Raw genomic sequence first — 16,417 nt, forward strand, 5'->3', positions numbered from 1 at the left:
GAGAGAGAGAGAGAAAGAGAGAGAGAGAGAGAGAGAGAGAGAGAATTTATTATCTATAAGACATCCATGATGCTAGAAAGTTGAGCTGAATAGTGAAGCAATGAATTGAACAAAAATTCAAACCAATCTAAAATAAAACTGTGACTTGCTCTTTCTCTCCCGTGAGAACGCATGGAAGAATGTTCTAGATATGGGGTTCATTTGGCCCACCTGAAGGACCAGTTTTTTTTCTTTAAATAACCGAAGTTAATAAATGTGATTCACTTTATGTGAAGTGGGATTGGATTTGCGGACAGCTATGATGCAGCTAAGATGAGCAACTGATGCATTATTTCTAGGTTTGACTTTGCAGTGATTTATCATGTAAGTGTGATTACATAATTATTTCATAATTCTTGTTTTTAGAACGAATATCTTCTATATTTCTGAAATGAGGCAGGCTCTAAGCAAAAACTAAAAAGCAGCTGAAAGGCTGCGTTTCATACTGGTGCCATCTCGGATGCCGGTATCCCGTCTTCGGGGTGGGGCCATACCTGAGATGATGAAGGACTCTCTCCATCGGGGCAGCGATAAAGACTGAACGCCGTGAGCATAGCTTCCTTTGTACCCGGACTGCCCAGCAACTTTCCGAACAAGTATTTTGCCTCCTGAATTATCCAGCACACCACTATGAAAAGAAAAAATAACTTATACAGAAGAAGGTACAGAAATACTGCCTGTTAACAGCACAGCAGCCTGTTTCTGTCTTTGCCCCCACACACAGAAGGTTAAGGGAAAGTTTGCTTCAGCTTGCAGCCCAATCCCAAGATGATGTTTCTACCCCTGACCTCGGCACCTGGTCTCCAGGTCAAATGTCCTCACCCTCTTGGCTCTTATGACACAATTCTCTTGTCCCCTAGCTTTCCTATTCTTGCTCTTTTGTTGTGTATTTTCAGTCTTGTCTTTTTACATTTTTCTTTCAACTAATTAATTACTTTTTTTTTCTTTTTAGACAGGGTTTTGCTAGGTAAATCTGGCTCACTATGCAGACCAGGTTGATCTCAAACTCAGAAATTTGCCTGCCTCTGCCTCCTGAGTGCTGAGATTAAAGGTCAGTGCTTATACACTTAGACCTTCCCCTGCCCTGCTTCCCAGTTTTAATTCCTCAGAGAGATTCTCTCTGTTTGTGGAAAACAAAGCCAACAACATCTCAGATTCCTTAAGAATTCATCCTCCCAATGGGTGGTGGTGATACCTCTTTCTGAAGAGTTTTCTATCCTCTCAGACATTTGTCCAAGGAAACTACTCCCTCCTTCCTTTCTCTGCTTCTTTGGAGACAAGGTTTCCCTATGTGTCCCAGGCTAGCCTAAAAGTTTACTGTGTAGACCAAGCTGGCCTTAAAGTCCCAACATTCTTGCCTCACACCCCCTGCCCTCCATGCCTGACTTTCATTACAATGACTTTCTGTAATTCTTATTGACTCTGTATTTGCAGGTCTCACTTTGTTGCTCAGGTTGGCTTTGGGCTCCTGAACTCAAGAAATTCACCTGTGGCAGACCCCCGAGGACCTGGGACTATGACAGGGGCTACCACATCAAGCTTCCCCTTGTTCTTTGAAGTAAGACTTTGTGCCCGACCATTTCTCATTTGACTTTGACATATCCCAGAATGAGTTCAGTCACTTGAAGGAGCAGGATAAAATTATTAATGGTACATGGTTCTTTGAGGGAAAAGGGGAGGAAGAAAGAGAAGAGGAGAAAGAGGGGAGGAAGGAGGTAGAAGAAGAGGCAAAAAATGAGGAGAAAGAAGGAAAGGAACGGATCTCCCAAGGCTGGTAATTGTGCCTTGATTTGTAGGATTTTTACCAGGTTTTACACTGCGGTGTGTAGAGACTGACACAGCCATCTGCGAGGCAGGAGGCCCACCTCAGGTCCTAAGCAGCACCTTCACAATGTGATTACCTTTCTCTGGAGTCTACCATGGTTTCTCAGGTATCTGCAAGTTATGGCGTATGAATCAAAAGTACCAGGATTTGCTTCCGTCAACACAGACCCTTCCCTCCACGGGTAAGGTTACCATTTTCGGCCCTCCCCACTCCACAATGACTCAGCAACTTTCAACACTCCAATTCCCCATGGCCATGAAGAAAGTGATAATAGCACTTGACATGTAAAACACTTAATGGCTCTAAAATCATCTCACACTTGTCTCACCGCCCTTCCCAGCAAACTTCAGAGTCCTGGGGCAGAGGGAACCCTGTTATTTCCTGTTCCATAGAAGCAGGCTGCTCCAATGGGTGAGTCACTCAAGGTTTTGTAACCAGCGCATTGCAAGAGGGATTTGAAAGCGAGCAGGTCTCGCCGATCTCAAACTCTAAGTTTGTCCCTGTTGGTTGTGTAAGAAGAACCCTACTTCTTAGGGTTCAGGAGCGCAGACACCTCCCCTTCTAATTCCTTGTCACTTCCTGTAGCCTTTACTGCTCCATCATGGAGTCTGGCTAACCTCTGCTTGCTGACGCCCTCGCCATCCCATTCACATGGCTTACATTGTGCTGTCGCCTTCTCTGGGTTCCCTCATTGCCCATGCCCTTCCTCACAGAGAGCCTGACGCCATCTTGCCCTCTGCTGCCATCTTAGACTTTTGTGCTCATAACATGCTTGGTGATTTACTATCACCTCTAAAGATTTTTAGAATTAAGCTTGCTTCTTAAACAAGTGAAAAAAAAATTTTAAAACAAATTTACAAATTATCGTTATGTGTATAAAGATGTTTCGCTTCATGTATGCATACCACATGCCTGCCTGATACCCACAGAGACCAAAAGAGGGCATCGGATACCCTGGAGCTGAAGTTACAGGTGTTTGTGAGCCACACACTCCCAACCCTTGTGTAGGTGCTGGGAATCAAGCTTGGGTCCTTTGGAAGAGCAGCAAGTGCTCTTAACCACTGACCTCACTCTCTCTAGCTCCTGGGAAAAAATTCTTGGGGGAAGGATAACATTTTATTTTTCTATGTAAGAAGGCATATCAGTGGTTTGGGGCAGGGAGCTCTTACACCAGCTCTGAAGAGCAAGTTGTTAAGTGTTTAAGATTTCGTGAGCCAGTTGACTTGACATTGGGGGTTTGAGACCAGCCATCCTAAGAGCAGGCTAGTGAGATCTGTCTGCTTTCTGACACCTTACTGGAGAATGGGTTGTTAAACATTTATCACCAGATCACCAGACCTCAGCTCTGCACAGACGTGTGCCTGACTTTGACGTTCACCTCAGCTCTGCACAGTTGTGTGCATGGCCTCGACATTCACCTCCTTCCTGACCCTGGTGCCTGAGGCCTGAGATAAACTCAGGGTCGGCTGGCTCCTCAGATAGGAGAGGGAGAGTAGGCCACTGAATGAAATGTTGAGTGACCACTGTACTGAGGATAGCCACATACTCAAAAATCTTCAGGAAGAGGCCTTGCATGGGGATGATGGTCTCCCCATTGCTCTGTCTCGAAGATCTCTCTTCACCTCTGCCCCTTTACACGCATGGGTTAGGACCTGCTAGATGACTCAGTGAGTGAAGGTGATTGCCAGTTGTGAGGAACCCTTCCCTTCCCTTCCCTTCCCTTCCCTTCCCTTCCCTTCCCTTCCCTTCCCTTCCCTTCCCTTCCCTTCCCTTCCCTTCCCTTCCCTTCCCTTCCCTTCCCTTCCCTTCCCTTCCCTTCCCTTCCCTTCCCTTCCCTCCTTCCCTCCTTCTCCTTCTTCTTTTGGTTTTCCAAGACAGGGTTTCTCTGTAGCTTTGGAGCCTGGCCTGGAACTAGTCCTTGTAGACTAGGCTGGCCTTGAACTCACAGAGCTCTGCCACCTCTGCCTCCAGAGTGTTGGGATTAAAGGTGTGCACCAGCACTGCCTGGCTCCTTTACTTCTTTTTTTAAAAAATAATTTATTTAACTTTATTTTATGTACATTGGTGTAAAGGTATCATATCAGATCCCCTGAAACTGGAGTTACTGACAGGTGTGAGCTGTCATGTGGGTTCTGGGAAGTGAACCCAGAATCTCTGGAAGAATAGCCGGTACTCTTAACCACTAAGCCATCTCTCCACCCCCCTCTTCCTTCTTTCTTTCCTTCCTTCTGTCCTTCCTTCCTTCCTCCCTTCCTCCTTCCTTCATTCCCTCCTTCCCTCCAGTGTCCCCCCTCTCTCTCTCTCTCTCTCTCTCTCTCTCTCTCTCTCTCTCTCTCTCTCTCTCTAATCAAAGGTAGTTAGTCCAGCAAGGACTCATGTTTCATGAGCCTTCTCTGTCCCTTTGGCGTGAGTTAGCCTGTTGTGTCAGAGTGAAGTTGCACTCTGCCAGTTAGATAAGATGCAGTCACAACCCAAGTCAATGACTCCATAAGACACCGGAGCCACGTGGGCCCCGGTGTGTAGCTAGCCCATTTCGGCTTCTGGTTCATCCTTTTTACAGTAAGAATTGACTTGCTGTGACACTGTCACTTAGTTTGTGTGTTCCCTTGCATGGCACTGATGCCATTGCTAACACCAGCCTAGCCTGACAACCCAAGATAGAGCCCAGAGCCCATGTAAGAAAAAGCTGCATGAAGCAGTGTGCATTTGTAGTAGGACTGGAGGCAGAGACTGTAGAGTAGCCTTCAGAGTAGCTCATGGGCCATCTAGCCTGAATTATGCAGGATGGCAGAAACAAGAGAGACCCGCTTCAGTAAGGTGGAAGGACAGAACTCCCCCAAATTGTCTTCTGGGCTACACACACAGGACATGCCATGTGTGTGCCTCTCCCACGAATGAATGAATGAGTGAGTAAGTAAATGAATGAATAGATAAACAAATAAATAATTGAAGGGTCCTTTTGAGATGAGCCTGAGCCCAGATATGATGCTTCAATGTGACCAATATACCTTTGTTTTGAAAGAATAAAAGAAGGCACTCGTGAGAAAACGGTTGTTCACAATACGAATATCAAATTTGTATGACTATCAAATCCTTTAATCCAAGCTAACTTGGGTTTCTGAGGCCAGGTCTGTTCTTGGCTGCCTCTTGTTCTGCCTGTGGGAGGGAGATTCTGGCAGGGGAGGAACTGAGCTTCCCCAGAGCACACTCCCTTAGTGGTATGTCTCAAATCTGGCTTCCTGAAAAACAGATTCTCTCTGTTTGTGGAAAACAAAGCTAATAGCATCTGAATTCCTGTTAGTCCCTGAAGACTTCTGTTCATCCTCCCAATGTTTAGTGATACCTCAGCTTTTGCTACGCTCTCAGACATGGGTCCAAGGACACCGCATTGACTTTCGGTTGCTCACAAACAAGCTGCGAGTCTTGCTCTGACCTCATCTGTATTCTTTTCACTGACTCTTACATCCTGCTCCGCACGCTGGGCTTGCAGAGTCCTGCTCCTCCGAACACCCTTCTCGGTTTCCTCCTTAGGCATGTGTCCATTCTGACTCCTGCAGAGCATACACAGGGCCTCCCTCACTCCACACACTGGGTGGTGCTAAGCCCTGCGGTTCTTATGGAAAGGTGTGACCTGGCGCTCTGGGCTGGAAGTCAGGGACACAGGGACTCTACTATTCTCTGTGCAGCTAGTTAGCAATGACATTAACTTCTCTGTGCCCAAGTTCCTCTTCTGACAAATGGAAATGCTAGTGGTAGTCTTGAATTGAAATGAGGCCGGAAGGAAAGAGGGCCATGGAAAGGTTTCTCGTCATTTAGATGACATCTATGGTAAGGCCAAATTTACTATATGGTTCTGTTTTGTTTAAAAACAAACAAAAAGCAAAACAAAAAAAAAAGGACAAGGGTAAGAGGAAGCCAGAAAGTGAAAAAAAAAAAAAGAAGAAAAAAGAAAGGGAAGAAAGTGAAGTGTCAGCCATTCAGGATCACAGCTGGAAAACAAACAAACAAACAAACAAAAAACCACTTAAAGCAGGCTCAGCTTCTGTAGCAAATATCATTGTCTACACAGATACCACAGTGTCTGTGCAGGTATGGACCATAGAATACTATTGATGCTGGTGCTGTGTGATGGGTGTGCAAATGTATGCAAGAATGCACACAAGCATTCATGTGTGTGTATCAGCATAGGATGCATGGACAAATGTGTGCAGGAATGAATATTATATGAAATATCGGGGAGCATGTACTTGTGTGTTTGTGTATGTGTGTAGCTTCCTATAAAAGCTTGTTTTCTACATGAACTTGATTTCTAGAGGGATGAAAACTATTTTCATTACATCTTCTTGAATTAAGTTAGCATTGCTTTTCTGGAATATTCTACAGCTTATCTTCAATAGAGTGTTTGTAGTCCTGCTTCCACTGAAACCTTTTTTCCCTTCTATTGCTATGTGCAAGGGATAAGTATATCTAATATGGTCTCCTGGTAATTCTTAAACTGTATCTTATGTGCAGTGCTTTGTTGTTTGTTTTGTTTGCTTACTCCAAATTTCATAGTGGACTAACTAGCTGCCATTAAAGCAGATTTTTAGATCATTCAGCAGAACAACAAATTAGCGTTTGTGCAAATCAAGAAAAGAGAAAAAGAAACCAACAGCCTGAATGATTCAGACACTATCTAGCATCCAGGCCTTGCATCCAAGGCTGTGCCAGCAGCAGTGACGAGCAACTGGGTGGGTCTGGCTTATAATCCCTTACTCTGATGCTCAAAAATGTAGCCTTAGAAGATCTACACAGGCTATATTCATCTACCGTCTTTTTGTGTGTGCATTTGTTTGTTTTTGATTTTGGAGATAGGGTCTGCTGTAGCTCAGGCTGGCCTTGGAGTCTATGCAACAGAAAATAACCTTGTCCTCCCCGATTCTCCAGCCTCGTACTTCCAAATGCTGAGTTACAGGTTTGCACAGCCATACCTGGCCCTGTCTTTATCTTGAAGGCATGCCTAACAGCATCAGACACTTCAGAGGGGAATTGCTGTGAAGAGTGTGGAAGTTAGGTTAGCTGGGTGAAGTGTTGGCCATGTGCAGGTTCACTTGATCGCCAAAGATGTTAAACAAACACACATTCCACTATGTTTGGCTCCCACCTAGGGAAAAGAGGTCTATGGAGTCTGTGAAGGTCACGTTGCCTTTCTCATTTAAGCTGTGACTGAGTTCACAGCATGCCATGCCTCTTGTTGTCCCTCAATCCCAAAGTGACAGCTGGACAAATGGAACCACCTGTCACCCTCCTCTGTCCCCAGTCCGTCACCATAGCTCTGGTAGCTTCTCCCTCAAACTCCTGGTTATGCCCCCCAATTTCTTTGCACATTGCAGGCAGGAGAAGCTGTGTTGTACAGGGTCAAGAGCTTTCTTTCCTTTGCTGTGGTCGTGAAAGATTACAATTCTTCCTTCCTCACCAAAGGGGAGGAATACAGTGTTCTATCTGTTTCTGTGGCTCGTCTCTGTCATCCACCTTCAATTCTCCCTTATCCCCTAATATTTAGCCCTTTTCTGTTCTTTTCTTCTGCATGTTATGTTGTATCCACCTGTCCATATGTTATTGACAGGTTTCAGAATACTTTTTTTTTTTTGGTGATGGATATATGCGTAAAAATACACTTAGCAGTGACCGTATAGACTCTGATGTGACATTGCATAGCTTCAATTCCAAATGACTGTCCTAACTGTCTCCATGTTGACAGAATCATAAAGTTTTGGGGTCTGGTTAATTATGGCGTGTAATTTTGTTTTCATTTGCATTTTTTTAAATTATGAAATTTAAAATTAAAGGAAGGCGGGGGAATTAGTCAAATTCTGTAAGAGCACTGTGAAAGGAGACTCAGGACCATGCATGGCTTCTCGGACAAATTTCCAGACGGAATGCAGGAGGCTTGACCAGTTTTGTACATTTTTGCTTGCTAATGACAGCAACCCTGCACCAGAGGGTCCCCGCTAGCTCTTTGATCACCGATTGTTGAGTAGGTCGCAGTCACTCACCTGTGAACCGCGGCGCCACACACGCTGGAGTAAGACGCGTAGACGCCAGTACCGTAAACGTGGTATTTGGGGTCCTGGCATCCTGCTGGGCATTTCACCATGAACTCGGGATTGATGATCTTTCCAGCTTTGACATCACAGTTGATTTGAGGTACAGCTGGGAACACAAAATGAAGTCAAAATTACCCCCTTGCTGTGTCAGCTTCTATATGAGGTGACACGTTAGGTCATTAAGTATTCGTTTACTTAATCTGTGACAGTCTGAGTCTGAATTGACCCTGGATCCATTCCTTCCATATAATGAGGGTAAAGACATAGCAAGGGTGTTCCTCAGACCAAAAGAATGATGGCATCCGTTGTATTTAATTATGCTAAAAGAGAAAAATAATAAAGGCCAGCTCCTATTCTGGTTTGGACAATCAGTTAATCGAACATAATTTTGAGAAAAGAGCCACCTCCAGCCATTAGAATGTGATCTGGAATCAATGGAAGGAGGGAACTACTGGTTTTCTTGATGCCCCATGATTTTCTCAGGAAGAAAAAACTCCTAAAGGAGACAGGAAAGACATTCCAGGAGACAAACAAGAGGAGTGGGGTTTATAGAGCCAAAGATAAGGTGATATGGTGGCCTGGGCAGCTAAGAGGGAGAGAGAAGTAGGCTGGGCCAGACTCGGAGGATCTGTGAGCGATGTGGGAAGACATGGAAGGTGTTTGGACAGGGAAAGCTATAGTCAAAGGGACCCTTTTGTTTGGGTCCTGAAGAATCTCCTTGGCCTAGACGCTGGTTTGCTATAGGACCCATCTTTTGTCTCCAGCAGAGTGTATCCATTCTGGTCTCCTGTCCCCTCTTTGTCGCAGCTATAGGAAGGCCTTCTAGATTGGAAACTTTGCTTGAGAACACCAACAAAATGTTTTGCTGGCGATGTCTGAAAAAGGGTTGGATGTAAAGATTTTTTTCCCCTCAAAATAGAAAGGTCCCCCCCGCCCAAGTCACAGCTTTGTAAATTGTGGGTAATACAAGTCTGTGAGTTCAAGGCCAGCCTGGTCTACACAATGAGAACTTTGAGAGAGAGAGAGAGAGAGAGAGAGAGAGAGAGAGAGAGAGAGAGAGAGAAGAGAGAAAGAACATGAAGTTGGATGGTGGTGGAGAAAGAATATGATAGAAATTTTATTTTGTTCTTGAGCGACTGCGTAACTGCACACGTCCACGTGCGTGTATATGGACACATTTTCAGACGTCCAAGGAGGCAGGCGAGGCAACTGGGTCCCTTGCAACTGGAGTTCCAGGTGGTTAGAGCAGTGTGAAGGCTGGGAACCAAACTCAGGTTCACAGGATGGAGCAGCAAGGGCTCACAGAGGCCAGTCCATCTCTGAGTCCTTATGCCACGTGTCTATATGAAGCAGAGCTCTCCCTATGGGTGACTACAGAGTTTAAATGTTGATCAACTTCGCAAAGTATTAAAGAGTCCCTGCAGTATCCGATATTTAGATAAGATTTAATTCTTTCACTGTAAAAACAAACAAGCATATCCATCTCATTAACACACAAACTTGTTTTTGTCATTCATAAATGATAGTTTTATGATTATTGATAAGCATTTTATTTATGTATCTTTTTTACGCTGGCATACTCAGGTGACATGAAGATTTCTGACCCTAAATGGGTTGTGAGTAGGAAGTTTAAGAAGTGTGCCCTGAAGGTCTGCTGTGGTGGTGTGCACCTTCAGTCCCAGTGTTCAGTAGGCAAACGCATGCATCTTTAGGACCAGCTTGTTCTCCACCGCCGCTTCCAGGCTAGTCAAGTCTACAAAGTGCGACAGTCACCACAAACAAACACACCTGCTCCAGGTGACTCTACCGGTAGGAATGCCTTCAGGTCTGGGTCCTGTTTTTAGAAGCGATTCCAAACGTGATTCTAAACCATACACACAGCCCAGCAGGGGCATGCTCACACGGATGCTGGGAGACATTACACGGGAGTCAGGATTGACAGAAAAGGGCCTTGAGGAGGAAGAACTCAGAGGGAAGGGGTCCTTTGTCTCTGCTAGCAGCACTGTTGTGAGCCCTGACACCTGAGGAAGGGGCTGCACTGGGAAGGTAAACTTGCCATAGAGGTAAATTTGCCAAGAACTTTCTAGGAACCAATGCTACCCTGGTAGGAATGGGCCGTCCCAGGAGGCGATGAAAGAACGGGCCTTTGGTGGAAGCCTGCAACAGAGCAGTTGTAAGGGGGTTCTATCCTGGGCAGGAGGTGGAAATTAAACCCCTCCCAGCGCTAAGAGCCTGTGATTACACTCAGAGATCCAGGAGCTTTGCCAGGCCACCCACCCTCTGAGTTACTGAGATGCTCTCAGAGTTGCTAATGCTTTCCAGCTGTACCCCAAAGCACATGCTCCTCCCCCTCCTTAACCCTAGTAGAACCGAAGGAGCAGTTACATTTCATTCAAGTTGGAGGGAGATCGGAAGTTGAACTCCTGCTCCCCCCTGACCCCCCCCCCACTCCCGCAAGCTTTGCCACTCAGGGCTGGGCCAGCACTGGCGCTCCCCCTGGGAGCCAGGGTCGAGCTTGATCACAGGCCTAAGCAATTTGTGGTCTACATTAAGAACGGCAGCTCCGTGCTTAAAACATTTAGTCGCATCCTCCCCACCGAAGTTACTTCTTTTTAACCTTCTGTTCTTTTAAACTTTGATACGCAAGGCTGGGTCTACTATTTTGAGTCTTAGAGTATACTTTTTTTTTTTTTTTTTAAAGACAATTTGGGGACAGAAGATGCCACTGTTCTCTCTCCACCGATTAACTAGTTGCTTGGTCCCTGGGACTAACTGGGGCCCTCAACTCCCATTTCCTCCACAGATTATTCTTAAATACATCTCCTTTGGATGGGAAGGAAACAGCAGACTTCTGGGTCTTAGTTATCTGAAGGAAGAGATGGCAAACCCGGTGGATTGGGACTGTATTCTGATAACACTTTAGCATTGTGAGATTTTGGATCTCCTGGAAGGCTAACCAAATCTTTTGAAGTGCAGTAAGTGAGGCCAGATCTGGAAATGTATTGAGTGAATACGCAGGGTATTTAAACAGGGCATGCTGTAGGATTGTCCACGAAATCCGTGTCTAGAAAGACAGATGGAAATGCCCCATGGGATTATTTTGCCTCAAGTTAATCAATTTTTTCCTTTTTTCTTTGAGGAACATTTTTGGTGTTTCTCTCTCTCTCTCTCTCTCTCTCTCTCTCTCTCTCTCTCTCTCTCTCTCTCTCTCAAGCTTAGGAGATATTTCAAACACAATATATTGTCTGTCCCTAGACTGATTAGCAAAGTTGAGTGTCTGAAATAACTTTGTCCCAGGGAATGAAACAAATGAAGGGCAGATGCCCACACAATTTTGGAAAAACAAGGAGAGACGGCAAAAGAGGGCTAAAGGTCAAATCATTGGTAAACTTAAACAGAAAATTAAGCCAGAGAAAGTGAGCTAATTAAATTTTGCAGAGTAATTGCCAAGATCATTGGAAAGTGTAGTCAGTGCCCAGCTAGGAAAAAACAAGGCATTTTGTGTTTTTCTGACAGCAGTTCTTTGAGTATATGAAAATGTACTTTTTAAAATTTTTCATGGTATTTTCCCAGTTGCTTGTGAAGAGATCTGTTTTCTTGTAACGAACCGAATCTGTCTCTACTTGGGGACAGATGAAATGACTTCTCTGCTTTGTAAGCGGGTTTAACCTTCACGATGCACCATCTACATTCATTTTTATACTTTCATATTCTTAGTTCTGGATTTTATCCACAAAACACATGAAACAGGCTTTTTTAAAGAGAAGAATAAGCAAGGAAGACCCGGCAGCGTCCTGCTCAGGAGTGAGGGAACATCAGACATCCAGGTGAAAGCTGTCTCTGTCGCTATCCCCTGGTACACACACATAAGTTCTAGAAAGATTTCTTCCCAAGAACATTCAAAGTAAGCAAGACAAAGCGGCTCCCATCTTGCTGGTGCGGGGGCAGGGGTAGCCATGGAGACATAGGGCAGAAGTCACCGAAACCCAGGGCACCCCAAGATGCTTACCGGGCAGTTTGGGCCCGACTATAAGCTCTGTTTTTGTCTTCACCTTTCCCGAGGTCCTTCTGACGGGGCCTAGGGCTACTTTGCTTCCTATAGCCACCACCACGGTCCTACTATAGCATCTCGGTGGCAGCCGAGAAGTCCTTCCCAGGGACCCTAGCACGGCCTCGGGGGAAAGAAGATCGCTTGCAAATGGAATGGATTGAGCAATCAGGTTCCTGTATGTCACCCGTATTATCACAGGTGGTCCATTTCGGAACAGAATTGATGGTCTGAGCCAATATTTTAATGTATGATTATGACTTTAAAGGAGGAAGCCAGGAATTGTGGCACACATCTGTAATCCCAACACTCAGAAGCAGAGAGAGGCAGATCACAATGAGAGACCATACACAGTGAGACCATCTCAAAATCAAAACAAAACAAAACAAAAAAAACCCAAAAATCTTGTGAGTGAGTGAGTGAGAGAGAGAGAGAGAGAGAGAGAGAGAGAGAGAGAAATAGAGAGCGCTCCAAGTGTTCATGCTGTGTGGGCCTCCTGTCTGAGCTAATAATGGTGGGTTTTGGCAGGTGTGGTAACCAATAAGCCAGGTTTCTGGCAGGTCAAATCAGACCGTACAGAGACTTCTTATTTTACTGTTCATCTTTTCCATGATCCTAGAAAAACCACATTACTTCTGGGATGAAATTCCTTATTAATTAGGGAAAGCCTTTGTAGGCTTGCTCCATGGCTGCTAATGAGGAAGAATTACTACACAGAAGAGCTCCTGTATGAAAAGTTTTCATATTAAGCTTCATTTTATTGGGCTGCGGTATTCAACTAGTTTAAAATTTGTACTTTAAAGAAAATTACACAGAGAGTTATTAGTTTAATGAAATAAAAAGAACACCGACTTGAAGACAAGCCTGTCCTTCTTGGCCCTGACCTTCCATGAATAGGTCACATGCATTCTTTATTTGGGGTGATTTGAAAATTATTCTTTTTAATTTTCTCGAGCAGTGTTTTATTATATCAAGTTTGCTCAAAAATTATCAGTAGCTTTTTGCTGCCTTTAAGAAAAGTTTAAAGCTCATTGAACCCTTGTCCCAGTCCCTTCTGAGATATTTCTGGGCTTCCCAATACTATATTTCACTTTCCTAAGTGCGCGCCATCTTGAAACATGGTGTGGATCACTGCCCACACCTGAACTCCATTCCCCCTGTTACATCTGTTTAATCGCTACTAGGGTTTTCAAGGTCTTAGCTCCAGTTAGATCATTATTCATCTAAAGCATAAACTTCAAGAGGGCAGGAACTTTTTTGGTGGGGGGAGTCTATTTTGTTCACTGGTGTTCAGTGGAATAGTGAATGAATGAAGCAATCCATTTGAAAATCCTGTTCTTTTTTTTTTTTTTAAACTTCTGATTCTGTGATCTCTCTTTATAGCAACCCCGGTTCAGGGCACATTTCATGTCTGGACTGCTAACATAATTGCCTACTTCCTGGCCTTTTTGGGCTAGCCCCACCCTTTGTCTCAATCCTTTCTTCATGAACAGCATGGCGAGTCTTGAAAAAAAAATGTGGTTGGATTTTTATCATTCTCCTGATCAATAGTCCTCAGTGGCTTTCTCCTGTCCTCGGACTCATGTCCAGCCTCCTTGGCTGCAAGGGACTGAAGGGTTCAATCCCTGGGCCTCCACTTGTTTTTTTTTTTTCTTCTTTTCTTTTCTTTCCTTTTCTTTTCTTTTTTTAACTACAGTTACATGGATGGTGACAAGGTTCCAGACAGCAAGGTCTAGGAGAACGAAGCACCAGGGTTAAGATTTTGATGGAGGGATAGTCTCCGTGGTTTGGAGAACATGTCAAAGCCTGTGGGCTTGGAGCAAAGTGGGTGAGGAGAAGACGTCAGCAGTGACCAAAGCACACGGGAACTTGACAAGGTCAAAGCCTGCCAGGGGTGTCTTCATCAGAGCTCTTTCTAGGACTGCGGAGTACTCTTTTCAGTGGGAAAACAATGTCTTGAAAAGTCCATTGAACCATTGAAGGCTTATGGGGAGGGGGTGTGCTGTTCTGACTAGGAAGAGGGATGCTGTGGGGTGGTTTGTGGGGTGAGCATCTGAGCACAGAACATGAGAGAGACAGAGGAGCAGGAAGTAAAATCCTGGACGAGCTTCCTCCATGAGGAGGAGCCCATCGTTGGCCCTTGAAAATCTATAGTAATGGGTCAGAACATGACAGAATGTCACTTCTAGAGACATTCCTTTTTCAGGCAGTAGTAGTGCTGTGTCACAGGGGGAATGGGACAGGAGGGTCACAAGAAGATAGAATGGATAGACAGAGACATTCCTGAGGGCATAAGCCTCAGATTCTGCAGAAACCACTGGAAGAATTCCAGACTGCTTTTTAAAAATGGGTACAGCATTGCTTTTATCCAGTGTCTGAGGGATAATAGAGACCCAGCTAATATCTGATGATGTCACTCCAAACCTTGAAATTACGGTTTCTCAGTGGTAGGGCTGAATCTGAATCCAGTAATTCTGAATCTAATTCTACCGTACACTCAACTGAGCTGATTTAACTGTGAGGGTGCAGCGTAGGAGATCCTTGGTCAAAAAAAAATTTGTCACTCGGAGGAGAGACAGACATGCAATAGAAATCAGTAGAAAGACAGTTGAATAAAGAGCACCTGTACTTTTTTTTTAAATACAGTCTCACTGTGTCAACGAGGCTGGCCTAGAACTCAGAGGGCTTCCCGCCTCTGCCTCCCAAATTCTGAGATTAGAGGTGTGTGCCACCATGCTCAACAAAAGGTACTCCTATTAATTCACAAAGACAGGCTCAAGCTCTAAGCCCTTTAAAAAGTGTATAACTTTCCTCATCAGTGCTTCCTGCCAGGTAGAGAAAACGCCTTTATCCACGTGGAAAGATGGGTGGATGGAAGGACAATGAGTAAGGATAGTGTGTGACAAGATATCTGTAATTTACCTGTGGCATTACAGCTTTGGGGTGTCTGTCAATGTTTATGACTCACCCTTCTGGTCCAAAGGTCAAGGTTCTGTTAGTTCCCCCTGGCTGTTGCCTCTTCCATAACTGAAGTTAAAATAAGCTGTTGCTTCTCCAGTCTAATCTTCCAGGGCCTTTCTGAATTCAAACATCACAGACAGATACTATTGGGTGAATGCAGGATATGTATAGTAAATATGTTGTATGCATTTGTGTGTGTGTATGCATACACAGACATACACATAATTCTGTATGCCTCCCCCAGGTACATGCAAGGCAACTCACTAGAACAGTTTTTTTCGTGTTATCTTCCCGTTATTTCCGAGAGCCAGGTACGACAGAGTTTGTACTTCACTGAAAATCCGCCACACAGAGTGCCAGCTTTCTTTCTTACCCACCTATCCCAAGGACGTCTAGAAATACAATTTGCCTTCCTCATAATCTGAGGAAAGGAACGCACAGCCATCTGTGTAGAGAACAGGAGTCTCAGGAAGGAGCAGATACTGAAGGTTAATTACAAGTTGCTAGATGTGAATCTGCCTAAGGAGCTACGTGCCTCTTCTACCAAATCTTCCACCCGAGGAGCTGTTTTTCCTCTCTAGTGTTCAACTCACTCAACAACCAAGTCCCAGAACAATGACTTCTTCATTCTCCAAGCAGTGTATCTGGAGAGCATCCACCCTCTCAAGGTTGCTTTTCCAGACCCGTTACAAGGTAATAGGACTACCTGATGGGCGTGAATGCCGAAACTAAAGACTGTGCGCTTCACCCCAAGTTAAGCCCATTTCAGCAGACTCCTGAGCAATGAAACTATTCAGAATGAGGCTCCTGCGTGCCTGTGGAGAACGTCTTCCCTTTGCTGACTGTTGCCTCCACTGTGTACTTTTCCTGCTCAGGGATCCCTCAGGAGTATCTGTCCTCCAGCCACAAAACAGAAAAGACAACTTCTTTTCTTCTTTTCTTCAGGCAGCGCCTGCCTGATGGGCCCTGACCCACTTTCTACTTGCGCCCCCAGACTTCCCTACACCTAGAGCCTGCCCTGCCGTTCCACTGTCTCCAGACCTCACCCCACCTTTGCGCCCCATGAAATCGGTTCAGTGGAGGTAGACAGCTTCCTGGTCTACGTCTGCCTGGAAAACTCTTGGTTTTCATGTCTTGTTTTGAATCTTCTTTTGTGAAACCACCGTGAGTTCTATTGTAGACTCCTTGTTTGTTATTCTCATGTAACCTTTACCACATTTTATTTTACGGTGATTTTTGTTGTCCATTGTTCTGCATATCCAACTAACAATTACCTAATGAGGACTAATTATATATTCTTGGTACTTGGGACCTTTTTTGGGAAGACAGACTACATTAAAATGCTTAAAATAATATGTGGTAGGGCTCAGAGGGTGTATGACACACGCAGGAGGCATTCCAACCTAGTTATAAGCGTGTGCTGAAGGAAGGCACTGGGGCCAGGAAAGCCTTTTCTCA

General features: G+C 44.8%; 1 protein-coding gene across 2 annotated transcripts in view; it reads right to left on the reverse strand.

Annotated features, from left to right (window-relative positions):
• The window catches only part of Vit (vitrin), a 123,146-nt gene that overhangs the window by 60,652 nt on the left and 46,077 nt on the right, over positions 1-16,417 (reverse strand). For both annotated transcript variants that reach the window (XM_087907347.1, XM_087907346.1), the window contains 2 exons: positions 7,900-8,056; positions 534-667 (listed from right to left, as the gene is read on the reverse strand). In XM_087907347.1, coding sequence (XP_087763473.1) covers positions 534-667; positions 7,900-8,000 — 235 coding nt within the window. In that variant the 5' untranslated portion in view covers positions 8,001-8,056. The remainder of the gene's footprint in view (positions 1-533; positions 668-7,899; positions 8,057-16,417) is intronic.

This window comes from Myodes glareolus, chromosome 6, assembly GCF_982192425.1.
Source record: "Myodes glareolus chromosome 6, mMyoGla1.1, whole genome shotgun sequence".
NCBI lineage: Eukaryota > Metazoa > Chordata > Mammalia > Rodentia > Cricetidae > Myodes > Myodes glareolus.